This window comes from Chrysemys picta, chromosome 6 (genome assembly GCF_011386835.1).
Source record: "Chrysemys picta bellii isolate R12L10 chromosome 6, ASM1138683v2, whole genome shotgun sequence".
Taxonomy (NCBI): domain Eukaryota; kingdom Metazoa; phylum Chordata; order Testudines; family Emydidae; genus Chrysemys; species Chrysemys picta.
Genome location: NC_088796.1, coordinates 89,182,511 through 89,196,122, shown reverse-complemented (window position 1 = coordinate 89,196,122; position 13,612 = coordinate 89,182,511). Strand labels below are relative to the sequence as shown.

The 13,612-nt window shown below is 40.8% G+C and overlaps 1 protein-coding gene across 6 annotated transcripts in view; it reads right to left on the bottom strand.

Annotated features, from left to right (window-relative positions):
* Nucleotides 1–10,858, bottom strand: part of GOLM1 (golgi membrane protein 1) — a 70,951-nt gene extending 60,093 nt beyond the window's left edge. For 5 of the 6 annotated variants that reach the window (XR_006175462.2, XR_006175458.2, XR_006175459.2 and 2 more), the window contains exons 1-2: nt 10,546–10,804; nt 594–741 (exon numbers count right to left, since the gene is read on the bottom strand). Coding sequence is in view for 2 of the 6 variants with exons in the window: in XM_065599428.1 (XP_065455500.1) it covers nt 594–722 (129 nt within the window). In the remaining 4 variants the exon portion in view is untranslated. Of the gene's footprint in view, nt 1–593; nt 742–10,545 lie in introns of all 6 variants that reach the window. The other variant, XM_005304307.5, reaches the window with a different exon arrangement.
* Nucleotides 10,859–13,612: the final 2,754 nt, after the last annotated feature.

The window sequence follows — 13,612 nt, the reverse complement described above, 5'->3', positions numbered from 1 at the left end:
GAAAACATCATTGCCTTGAAAACAGTCAAAGTGTCATTTTTAAACACCCCTCTGAAAAAGTAAAAAGAGGTTTTCTTATGTCTGATAGAAATAAAAATCTGGGAAAGTTACTTTGCATTTTAGCTTGCCTGATACCAACTGCTGCTTGCCTCTTTATATAACTCTATAATGTCCTAAGCAGCAAGGGCAGCCATAAGCCCAAATGCAGGAGCAGGCTAGGAAAATTTTGGGAGACAAAAAAGTTGGCAGTAGCTGATAAAGAGCAAAAATGTGGTGTTTCAGTGGTGATGTACTGAAAAAACAAAAACAAAAAATCAACCCAAAACCAAACTTGAATATTTAATAACAAGGGAAGTTTATCATGGAGCTATAATAGCAGTATAAAGCTGCAAAATTGAATGGATATGACTGGCTAGTGCTAGTGCAATGCCTTTCACAGATACTTCTCTTCACCCCTTTGCTGGGATACTATTAGGAGTGGAGATTCGCAAAGTTTTGCCCTGTTTTGGTTTGTTTTCATACAGTCCAAAAGAATAAATGCCTTTAGCAGCCATATCTATTTGAATCTACAGGAAGGAGTACAAGAATACTACCTGTAGATCAACATTGCGAGAACTTGCAATCCAGTAATTGAAACCCAAAACGATCATACAAGCCACAAGCGCAGCTATTAGAAGAGGTGGAGATTTCATCCCTCGACGGCTGTTTCCTAGCCCGACCATTTCAAAAGACTGTGGAAATCTGTAAATTAAAATAAAGAAGTCACATTACATACTTCTTTGCTAGGACAATTTCATGAATATATCAGACTTTCACTGGAACTAAGAAGAACTGTGGTTCTACAATAGCTTAGTTAGGTAAATAAGAATTGGAGTATACCCAGCAAGGAAAGCATTATCCCCTGGATTTGTAACCTGAAGGTCACAAGGCCATACTGTGCCATCAGTTTTTATGGCAAATTTCACTGGATTTCAGTGTGGAGTACTGCATAAAAGCCTGATGAGATAATAAAGAGCCACAATAACTGTCATACTGGAACAAGCCATTGTCTACCTAGTCCATACGGCTAAATGCAGTGCCTTGCATAATGACAGGTTTCATTGACTAACACGGCTGCTACTCTGAAATCTACCTAGTCCGTTAACCTCTCTCTGGCAGTGGCTAATGTTGGGTGCTAACTGGGCAATGCTACTCCATTGGCAGAAGGAGGAAAGGGGTGAATTTTTTTTGGTATCTCATCCCAGTTGGTGATCAGTTTAGTCCCCAATGCAGTAGGCTAACTTAGGTCTTCATTTTAAAAATTGTCCAAGCTAGTATAATTTCAGATTCTTTTCTTGGTGACATTGACTACTCCAGCTCCTTTCATCAGGAGAGAATATAGAATAATGTTTCTTCCTGATATTATGCTCTTCTCCTGTGCTTGCAAAATGACAGATTTAAAGCTTCCTTTTTTGCAAGTTGTAGATTCTGGTGGCACAAGTTTGGCATTTGCATAAAGGGCAGGGAATGGTGCTACACTATGTGCTATGTATTATTTGCAGGCATGAGGAGAAAGCATAACAACGACAGAATTTAAACATCTTGCCTAGGTCAGATGTGAAGAGCTGTCTTAGGATACCTCTTAGTATATGAAAACCTCATTGGGGATTTTGAAAAACATGCTTGGTTTAGTGACTTTAAAGAATGCTTTTTTAAAAAGTGTTGTGTAGAAGTTTTAGTACTCAGAATTAGCTTTGTGTTTTTTAATTTAGTAATTATTAAATCCATTGAAAATTTTTAAATAGTTGCGTTTTTATTCCACTGGAATACACAGCCATCACAAATAGACAAATTACTAATGTCATGGGGAAGTTAATATACACATACTGATCCACTATCATGACTGAAAGAATGTGTTGATCAGTGAATTACTTCCTTAGTTCTAGTAATGTGTGTGTGATTATTTGACAGATGTACATTATATACCAGAAAGGCATGACTTTTCATTTGAAAAAAGATTAAACTGCTCTAAATGGGGCTATTCATGACATATTAGATCTGCTCCTTTGAGTGCATTCCTCACACCTCATATCTTATTTTAAAAGACCGAAACAACAAAATAAGTGAATGAAACATTGTATTTCCACTTAAATACACAGAAACAAAGAACACAAAAGTTGACCCTGAAGAAAAAGACAATTGTTTTAGTATTGCAGCTAAATAAATATTTTACTAATGTATCTTTCCCCCACTCCCCAGAAGACACCTGCATTCTCTAAATTAAAACCAATGTTTTACTGATACTGGAAGTTGCCCACTGGAAAGTTTTATAAATGTTTTGGGGCCAATCCATTGTTGAACTACACAACTTCGAATAAATAAATAGAACCCACTTTACAGTTCTGAAAGTTCTGTCTTTCTCATGCATTCGGGTTGGACAGAAGATGCACTTCCTTTGCTTTAACCAACCTCAGATTTAAGGTGTCAGCTTTCCTTTTGAGAAAGAAGCTGAATTTCCTATGCCTCAACCAACATTATACTTCAGGTATCAGCTTTCTATTGGATTGTTATTTAATTTTTAATCCCAGAGATTTGTTCTCAGCGTCTAGATCAGGGGTAGGCAACCTATGGCACGTGTGCCAAAGGTGGCATATGAGCTGATTTTCAGTGGTAACCACACTGCCTGGGTCCTGGCCACCGGTCCGGGGGATTCTGTATTTTAATTTAATTTTAAATGAAGCTTCTTAAACGTTTTAAAACCTTATTTACTTTACCTACAATAGTTTAGTTATATATTATAGACTTATAAAAGAGACCTTCTAAAAACATTAAAATGTATTGCTGGCATGCCAAACCTTAAATTAGAGTGAATAAATGAAGACTCGGCACACCACTTCTGAAAGGTTGCCGACCCCTGGTTTAGATGAAGCAGTTAGAATAATATGTTTCATCACATTGCAGTTCTTCAGTCAACAATGTAGTGTCTTGACATTTCAAGGATCTCTAAATAGCTAGTGATCTTACCAACGACCATGTAGTAGTCAGCATAATTGGGGAGTTAGGTTCAGCATTAAATATGAACCTCTTTCTTTTGGAGGTGGAGAAAAAAAGCTATTAAATCAGATGTGACTATTTTAGGGACAATCCTGAAGTTCTTAAGCATCGAGATAAAACTTCAATTGACTTAAATGGGCACATTTAATTAGTAAGGTATATAGGTTCAAACCACACACTGCTAACGCTTGGTCTGTGCATCTTCTCATAGTTGTAAGATATTTAACAATTCTCTTGTGCCAAATCAGATAGGAATTACTTCGTTTTGGCATGCAGTGCTGTTTCTATAAAATGGAATATTTTGATAAATCTAGGAGCAAAGAGAAATGATCACATTATGTGGAAAAAAACAGCTGCCTGTCAGTGTACTTCATAAATATACCTCTCAGTGTATTTCACAAGATAGCATCTGTTCTTAATGCCCATATGAGGTCTAGCAGAACAGGGCCCCCCCAGTCTCATTTGGAATCTTAAGGCATACTGTAATAGACATAATAGTAGATTTCCTACAGCCTGAACATCCATTATATTACTTGTACCAAAACTCTCAAGAATCAAATAAAAAACAGCTACAGAATAAAGTATCTTCTCTGAAAGAAGCTACATCTAAGATTCTGTGTGCTGCTCGAATTTCACAAACAGAAGTGAGCCTGATGCAGTGGGTATGAATATCAAACACAGAGTTTGGGGACATTGCCCCAATTTGAATGGGATGGATTCTCTATTAATATTTCGTACATTCTCTGACTAGGTGTGTTTTTAATAAAGAGACCAACTAGCTATCCCAATGGGATGCAATTCCCAGTGTCTACCTTATTAAGTATTTAATGATGGTGGAAATTCCCAGCAGATCTATGGATGGAAGTAAACCAAATCACAGAGAGGGTGAAAGAGGATATCAGCAGCTAGTGAACAGCAGAGAAATTGATTTTATTGCTTACCAGTATTACAGTGCCCTAGTAGAGCCTGCTTTAAAAATAGTTGACACAATGTTTAAGGTTTTGTTGTTCCAATTAAGCAACACCTGTTCTTTTTTCTTTCCCCAACCTCAAGAGGGGTAGGGGAATGCACAAAATACCAGACTATTTTAGGGTTTGAATAGCAAGCAGGGCAGAAGCAATGCCGGATAAAATTGTATAACCCGGTATCTGTCCTGTCTTTGCTGCAACAGTGTGGCTTCTTGAAAGACACCTGCCTTCCCTCCCTGCTATTAAAAAAAAAAAAAAAAAACATGTGTGGCTTAATTGGAACAACAAAAACTTAAATATAGTCAGCTGGCTATGGGAGCACTTCACATGTGCAGGGGGACGGTGGCACCACCAAACAGAAGTCAGCCATTGGTTTCACTGCACATGGCGCAGGATTAAGAAAATCTACAGCACAGTCCCAAGGGGCCACCACAGGCACTGTGTAGCTACATGGAGTGGAAGCTGTCACGGAAGGAGCAGCAAAAAGGGGGGGGGAAGTTTATAAAAATGAAACACAGAAGACAACACAAGATCAACAAAGCGATAGGGGCCAAAAGAGAGAGACAGATACAGTGACAATTTAGTCAGTGCATGAAGTGAAGGGACATATGTGAATATGTGTCACTATGGAGTGGAATGCTACCTGTCCTTCTCAGGGAGGCTCCAGCAAAGCTGTGGGAAGCCTTTACTCCTCTTACATAGCATTTGGAAAAAGTCAAAAAGCTCTCATCCGTGACGAAGATAAGAGGTGGCAAGAGAGGGATGATTCACACTGACACATTAGTTAAATGACATGGAATAATTGTTTTTTATATACATTTGAAATCTAGCTTAATATCACCTCAAATTACAAGCAAAATGAAACTTTCATTTTTAACTTATTCTCTGTATTTAGTTATATGCTTACTCGTTTGCTTACTTGCAAACACTGAAAGATTATACAATATGGCACGAGATATTGCAAAGCATATTGCAACATTCATTCCAATTATTTCATAAAGTGTCATTAAGTTGGTGGGTGGGGGATTTGGCAGTTTGAGGTAGAAGAGACAAGTCATTTTGCAAGCCAGAATAATTTACTTTGGAGACAGACTGGCTGACTAACTGCTAGTAAGGCAGCCACACTGTTCAAATGAAGGAACTGTAAATTCAGCATTCACCTTCCCATGTGGAATGGCCAGAAAGCTCAAAAGGGATTTCAAAAGATTTGATAGATTGTTACGATGCACAAATGTGATAGCCCATTGCTTATATATAGTTCTCTCCAGAAGTCCTGATTTTACCATAAGAACTGCATTGTTAATGGGTTTGTCTCTCTGGAAACTCCATAAAAAGTTGCTTGGATTTAAACAGTTAATATTCATGAAAACATTGTTCTATACCTGTCTGAGAGTTTAGTGTTCATATTAAGTTAGTATCCCAGACCCCAAATCAAGATCAAGGCCTTATTGTGGAAGATGCTATCAAAAAACAAAACAAAAATCTTACCACATGAAGACAGTCTTCTCCCCAAAAGCTTACAGGCTAAGTAGATAGACCTGAAGGGGATCTCTCTAAAGTTTTGAAAGTTACAATAACAGGATCCCAAACTACTAAAAATCAGAAGATTCATCAAAAAGTAAAATAACATTCTTTTACTAGGAAGTTATTATTTTTAGAACAAAGAAGGACCCATGGTTAAAAACAAGCATTCCCAACAGAGAATAAGGGAGAAAGGACCCTTTCAGTTAACAAGCAGCAAAACTTCCATCTTGAAAACAGAAATAGAGATGTAGTTTTACTCACCAAATGGGCAAGAGTCTGTTAAACTATTATCTCTGTTTCTGCCTGCTTAAAGTACCTAGATAGCACTGCATATTTGAAACAGTTTGTTACACAGCTAAGCAAGCAACTTAGTAAATGTTACAAACATGATTATATAGATATTAATTTGTACAATGTAGCTGTCTGGTGGTACAACATATAGTTATTTCAATTGCTATGTAAGTAGCTTTTTGATTCATGGGTAAGCAAGTCACATTAAGTAAGTAAGTAAGCCCCATCATACAGGTATTATCATGAGATTAATGTGTCCAGTTACCTGCATAAAAATATACAGGAAAACACTGAGAAAACACATAGCAGGAATCCGATTTGTCCTGTGAACCCCAAGTTTCACGTCCCTTAAAAACTACAGTAACTCCACACTTAACGTCCTCTTGCTTAACGTTGTTTTGATGTTACGTCACTGCTCCATTACAGAGCATGCTCATTTAAAGTTGTGCAATGCTCCTCTATAATGTCGCTTGGCCGCCTGCTTTGTCCACGGCTGGCAGCCCCCTATGCTCCCCCACAGTGCCTCCCACCCACCGGTGGACCCCGGAGGAGTTACCGTACTTGCTTACAAAATCAGACATAAAAATATAAGGGTCACAGCACACTATTATCGAAAAATTTCTTACTTCCTCATTTTTACCATATAATTATAAAATAAATCAACTGGAATATAAATATTGTACTTATATTCAGTATATAGTTTACAGCAGTATAAACAAGTCCTGCCTGTGTGAAACTTTAGTTTGTACTGACTTTGCTAGTGCTTTTTATGTAGCCCATTGTAAAACTAGGCAAATATCTAGATGAGTTGATGTACCCCCTGTAAGACCTCTATGTATCCCCAGGGGTATGCATACCCCTGGTTGAGAACCACTGCTTTAAAGCATCTGGCAATAGCCACTGTCCAGAGTGCTTGTCTCTAGGAGGGCCACTGGTTTGATCCAAGATGGCAGTCGTCATAAAAAATAAATAAAAAAAAAGAATATATCAGATGTTGAGTGATGTCATTGAGTCAATATTTGTTCAAACTATCAAATTACCTCTTTTTAAAGTCCACAGGAAATGAATGGGTAACATTTAGAGAGCATAGCAAATTAAACTGCTTAACATTTTGATCATTCTGATGCAAGCATCATATGAAACCCCTCTGTGATTCACGGGCTCAGAGCCATGATAAAAGGGAGAACTTAAGCCACAAATAGCTTGTTAAAATAGCCAGGAAATACTGAAATGTACTATTCCTTCCTTCTTTGTTACCACTACTCTATTACTTTAAATCAAGGAATATTTATTTTCTCCTTTAATTTAATACCCTCTGAGATGCCAAAAGTAGAACTAATTGCTTTAACAATTTTGTCCTCCCTATACTTAATAGATAGCAGAACCCAGAGAGGTTTGTGGCTCAAAATAGTTTGAAGTTTCAGAATTACATATACATTTCAAAAATTAACAGCCAATAAAAGTGTTTTCACAAGTGATTTAGAAAATCCAACAGCAACTGTTGTTTTAAATAAATATTCCCTTTGATTTCTTTGCAACATTGAGAACCTGAAAGTGAAATTGACTATGAATGAAAGCAAGACTGAATAGCTTAATTGCACAAGCAATAAAATTCAAAAGAGTAAAATCACCACAAATAATCCCCATAAACCGGATTTCTTATGTTTTCAGTTTTAATAACCTAGGGTGTGACTAGTAGCAGGGAATTGGAAAGTTTTATACAATATGATTATTACTTTTAATGTGCCATTTAATACCACCATCTAAAACGGAATCTCACAATGCCTCAAGTCCACAAAAATGCCACATAAAACAATGTTAGGAGAGTAAAAGGGATGTCTAGAAAAAAAGCACCAAAGTGATGCTGCAGTCTCTCTCTTCTAATGCCACTGCATATGGCATTTGAACCCGGGGAAGTTCTCTTCTTAGAAAAGCATTAACATTGCAACCACTGCATGTTGCCTCTTAACACCTTCTGCTAAGCAAACTGTTGTTAATTTAAGGGCTTGTCTACACTGGCAATTTACAGCGCTGCAACTTTCTTTCTCATGGGGTGTGAAAAAACACACCCCTGAGCTCAGCAAGTTTCAGCGCTGTAAAGCACCAGTGTAAACAGTGCACCAGCGCTGGGAGCCGCACTCTCACCATTGGTAGCTACACCTCTCATGGAGGTGGGTTTTTTAGAGTACTGGGAGAGCTCTCTCCCAGCACTCTGCCGTGACTACACAAGCCACGTTAAAGCACTGCCATGGCAGCGCTTTAGCGTTGCCAGTGTAGATTAGCCCTAAGTGAAAGGGACCCATCCCATGATCAAGCCGAGTTAAAGATAGGAATAGGCCTTCGAATCCCTAAATTGTTCTGGGTTTCTAGTGTAAGCAAAGAACAGTGTGGCTCCCAGTTGTTTACTTCTTTGTCTAGGCATCTTGCATGATGTCAACAATTCAACTCAACAGTTTACCAGTGTTTCTCAACCTTTTTGATAGCAGGGACTTGCTGCCTTCTTAAACTGTATCATGGAGATCTCGGGGACTGGCGCCATTCCATGGAGTGGTCGTTGAGAAACACTGTACTAGACAACTGATTTCATATGTTTTTGGGGGAGTGCCTTATCAAGTGGGAGAAATGTTAAAAATAGGAAGTCCTTAGTAACAGAACAGTGGATATTTAGAATCCATGCAACAGTTAGGTTAGGGCAGGGTCCCTAACCTCTTCTTCTTGATACTCTGGCACTTGTCTTTATTTAATTTCATCTTGTTGAGTTCAGATCAATTCTCCAATTTGTCACGGTTATTTTGAATTCTAATTCTCTCCTTCAAAATTCTTGCAACCCCTCTCAGCTTAATGTCATCTGCAAATTTTATAAGCATACTCTCCTTTCTAAGTCATTACTGAAAATACTGAATTGTTCAGGACAGACCCCTGTAAGGCCCCACTAGAAACACCCTCCCCGTTTCACAGAGAACCATTTATAACTACTCTTTGAGTATGATCTTTCAACCAGTTACGCACTCACCTTATAGTAATTTTATAGAGACCACAGTCTCCTAGTTTGCTTATGGGCAAGTCATGTAGGACTGTGTCAAAAGCCTTACTAAAATTAAGATCTATCACATCTAATGCTTTCCCCATCCATTAGGACAGTAACCTTGTCAAAGAAGGAAATTAAGTTGATTAGGCATGATTTGTTCTTGACAAATCCATGCCGGCTATTACTTATTATTGTCTAGATGGTTACAAGTTGATTATTCAGTGATTTGTTGCAGTATCTTTCCAGGTATCAAAGTTAGGCTGACTGGTCTATAATTACTCAGGTTCCCTTTGTTCTCCTTTCTAAAGATAGGTAATATGTTTGCCTTTCTCCAGTTGTCTGCGACCTCACCCATCTGTTTTATGAGTTCTCAAAGACAATCACTAATGGTTCTGAGATTGCTTCAGCTAGTTCCCTAAATAGCCTAGGATGAATTTCATCAGGCCCTGCTACCTTGAATACATCTAATTTAGCTGAATATTCTTTACCCTGCTCTTTCCCTATTCTGAAATCTGTTTCTCCCCCATGTTAATATTACTTATGTTGTGTATCTGTGACATTTTAAAGTAAAGACTGAAGAAAAATAGGCATTAAACACCACAACCTTCTTAATGTCACCCATTATTAGTTCTCCTTCCCTGCTCAGGAGTGGATATTTATATACAATACACAAAAATGTATATAATGTAAATAAATATGTGCACACACACGCCCTCACCACTCTAAGCAGAGGTTCTAAGGGCTAGTCTACACAGGCAACGGGAAAGCGCTCTAAAAAAAACCACCTCCACAAGGGGCGTAGCTACCAGCGCTGGTGCACTGTCTACACTGGCACTTTACAGAGCTGAAACTTCCTGCACTCAGGGAGGCGTTTTTTCACACCCCTGAGCAAGAAAGTTGCAGCGCTGTAAACTGCCAGTGTAGACAAGCCCTAGATAAAAATAAACATGAAACATTCACAATCTGGCAGTAAACCCCATCTGATAATTACCATGACTGAGCAAGTTTATTTTTCCAACCACTCCTTTCCCTAGCCAAGTCTCCACTCCACGTGCTAAAATCCAGCCTCTGGGTTGCTCCTTTTTCCATAGACCATAGGCAAGCCCGGGAGAAAGGATGAACCCCCTCCCCAAATCCCTTTCTGGAACAGAATCAGAAGGTGACACTTTTCCAGAATAGCCTTGTGGTACTTTACTTCCTTCTCTTACTTCTCACCATCCCTGCACCAATCAGGGGGCTGCACCTCAGTATAGTTGGCTGCTCACTTAAATGCCCCACCCCACCCCCAAGAGGTGGCTGCATTTCAGTGGTGGGTGAAGAAACTCCCCACCAGAGAGACAGTCTGCAAGAGCCGAGAAACACTTTGCCAGCTTTCTGCGGAGCAGGGATTAGCTACATGGCAGCTGACTGACACAATCTCTGCGAGGGACCGTATCACATGGGGCTCCCTCCAGCCTGCTGACCGCCCCCCCCCCCAAAGCTGCAGGGGGGAGGGAAACTGGTCTCCTTCCCTCCATGGCCAGGCTGCTCTCCTCGCGCACGTTCCAGCCGAGGCATTTGGTGCAGCGAGGAGCGAGCCAAGCAGGAGCCCGGCCCGGGACCGAGGCAGTCCCCGCAGGGATGCACTCCCGCCGCGGGGGAAGGGCAGGAGGAGGCGGGGTGGGGGAGACCCGCAAAGCGGCGGCACCGAGACTTACTCACCTTTCTCCGCCGTTTGCAGCGCTGCTCGCCGCGGCACGGCCCGCTCCTGAGAGACAGCCCGGCCCCCAGCACCTTCCCGGCTCTCAGCAACGTCCCCGCGGCCCCCGGAGGAAGGGGCGGCTGCTGGCGGCGCGGCGGACAGAGCAGGAAGCGCGGCGAGGGGAGCCTGCCAATGAACGGGGAGGGAGCTGAGCGCTCCCAGGCAGGTTGGGCAGCTCCCTCCGCCCCTCCGGGCACCAGCCGGCTCCACGCTCAAGCTGCTGCGCCCCGGGGGCGGGCCGGGCCCCACGCGTGTCTATCGCACCGTCGCGGCACAGGGACAGTAGCGAGGGCTCCCCCCATGTGCCCCCTGCAGAGGCAGCCCCAGTGCCACAGCCGCCCCATTGCACCAGCCTCGGGCAGCCGTGCAGGCATTGAGGCCCGGCCATATCTTGACCAACCCAGACACCTAGTAGCAGGAAATAGGAGGAAACCTTCCCATTTGCCCCATAGCACCACCAAAACGCCCCCATGCCTCCGGCAGCGCTGATTATGGACAGCGCTCCTGGGTTATGGAGCCCCCTGACATTCTTGGGATGTTTTTCCAATGTTTCGTTTGGTTTCTTTTGTTTGGAATTTACAGTAGAACCTCTGAGATATGAACACAGGAGATACGAACTGACCGGTCAACCCACACCCCTCATCTGGACCTGGAAGTACGCAATCATGCATCAGCAGAGTTAAAAAATAATAAAGCAAATGCTGCATGACTAAGCAGAATGGCAAGCAGTAGCAAGTAGGAACATGTCACACTTTCAATTGACATAAAGCTAAAAATATTTTAAAAACTTGACAATGCCATGGTGTTAGCCTCAGCCACATAGAAGTAGAATAGGGTATCAGAAAATCAACCATCACTGATATTCGGAAAAGCCAGGAAAAAATAAAGCAATTTGCAAAAGAAGCCAAAGACAGTGAAGCAGTAAAAAGCAGGTGTATTTACCTCAAACTGGGGGTCGGGACCCCTCGGGGTCATGAGGTTATTACATGGGGGTCACGAGCTGTCAGCCTCCACCCCAAACCTTGTTTTGCCTCCATCATTTATAATGATGTTAAATATATAAAAATGTGTTTTTAATTTAAAAGAGGGGGTCGCATTCAGAGGCTTGCTATGTGAAAGGGATCACCAGTACAAAAGTTTGAGGACCAGAGATTTACACAGAGTTGCTGATTTTAATAAGGCACTGCATCTGTGATTTGCAAGAGCAAGATCAAAAGGCATGCCTATAACCGGTGTGATAGTAACAAAAAAGACTGTTACTCTACTGATAAATGTATCCAGACAAAGGTGAGGACAATTTTAAAGCAAGCACATGGTGGCATGAAATACAGCAGTTGGGGATGCAAGGAGTCTCTGACAGCTGACTCGAATGCCACTGGTGAATTTAAAAACCACTTTCAAATCATTTATTGAACAGTACAAACTTACCCAGGACCAAGTGCTTAACTGTGACGAGATGGGCCAGTACTGGCACCTGCTTCCAAACAAGACTCTGGTAGATAGTTCAGAAAAACAGGCAAAGAATTTCAAATCGAGTAAAGATCTGATCACGATGATGGCTCCCTTTGCTGTTCGTTCACAAAAGTGAAACCTCGCTGCTTTGCAGACATCACTGTGTCAGCTCTACCCATCCATTACTACAGCCAGTGCAGTGCTTTGATGGATGGCATTTTTACCGACTGTTTTTTTAAAAACTTTGTTCCACTTGTAAAAGACTGCCTTATGTCAAAATCTTTACCTAGCCGAGCTGTGCTACTGATGAATAGTGCTCCATCTCACCCTGCCATTGAAAATCTATTGATGGAAACATTCTGTGTTTGCTTTTGCCACCAAACATCACAAACGGTCAGCCAATAGACCAAGGCATTCTGGAAAACATGAAACGTAGATACAAATGAAACCTCTTATGGCAATTATTACTGGGATCAATGTGATTTGAATCTTACAGATTTTTGTAAACAGCTGGCAATCAAAGATGCTGTCTACATGTGTGCAAGTCTTGGAGTGAGATTGGCTCTGAGTCTTTGAGATGCTCATGGAATAAACTTTGACCATGTATTGATAACACTGAACCTGATAATTGGGAAAACAAGGATCAGATGGAAATAAAACAACTAAACGTTTCTGAAGAGCAACAGCTTTTGGGTATCACCACAGAGGAACAGGAAGGAATGGCTAAACGCAGATAAATATGAGCATGGACACCCTATTCTTAGCGACCAGGACCGGCTCTAGGCACCAGCAAATCAATCACGTGGTTGGGGCAGCACAATTCCAGGGGCGGTATTCCAGGAGGGTTGTTTTTTTTTGTTTTTTTTTTTTTTTTTGGTTTGTTTTTTGGTTTGTTTTTTGGCTTGGGGCAGCAAAAAGCCTAGAGCCAGCCCTGTTAGTGACCATGAGATAATTGAATTAGTACGAGAAACAGCACAGAGAAATGGACAGTGACATAGACCGTGACAAGAAGGAGGGGGAGAAACACCAAGAAGATCCCACACATGCAAGCAGAAGAGTGCTTCGCTGCCTGTTCAAGCAATTGAAGACAACAGCTTGAAGCCACACCAATGAACCTAATGATGCCTCAAGAGCTATGCACCTTGGCAGCAAAAAAGTGTGTTAGCAACCTCAAGCAGGGTACCATTAAAGATTTTTTCAAGTCTACATAGTTTATCCTGTAGTACTTAAGCAGGAACATTAAGTTTGGATACTTATTTTTAATTGTCATTATGAAGACTAGTGCTGGTATGTTTTACTGCAGCATTCTTTTTAGTGCTATTTGAATGGACATTAAAATCAGTGGGCTTTTGGGTTGGCATTTTTTTCATGGATAACAAACACTAAAAGGAAGCAAGAGGATTACTTAAAATTGAAATACAGTACTGTGTTAAATGTAAACTACTAAAAAAATAGAGAACGTTTAAAAAAAGATTTGACAAGATAAGGAAAGTATTTCTGTGCTTGTTTCATTTAAATTAAGATGGTTAAAAGCATCATTATTCTTCTGTATAGTAAAGTTTCAAAACTGTATTA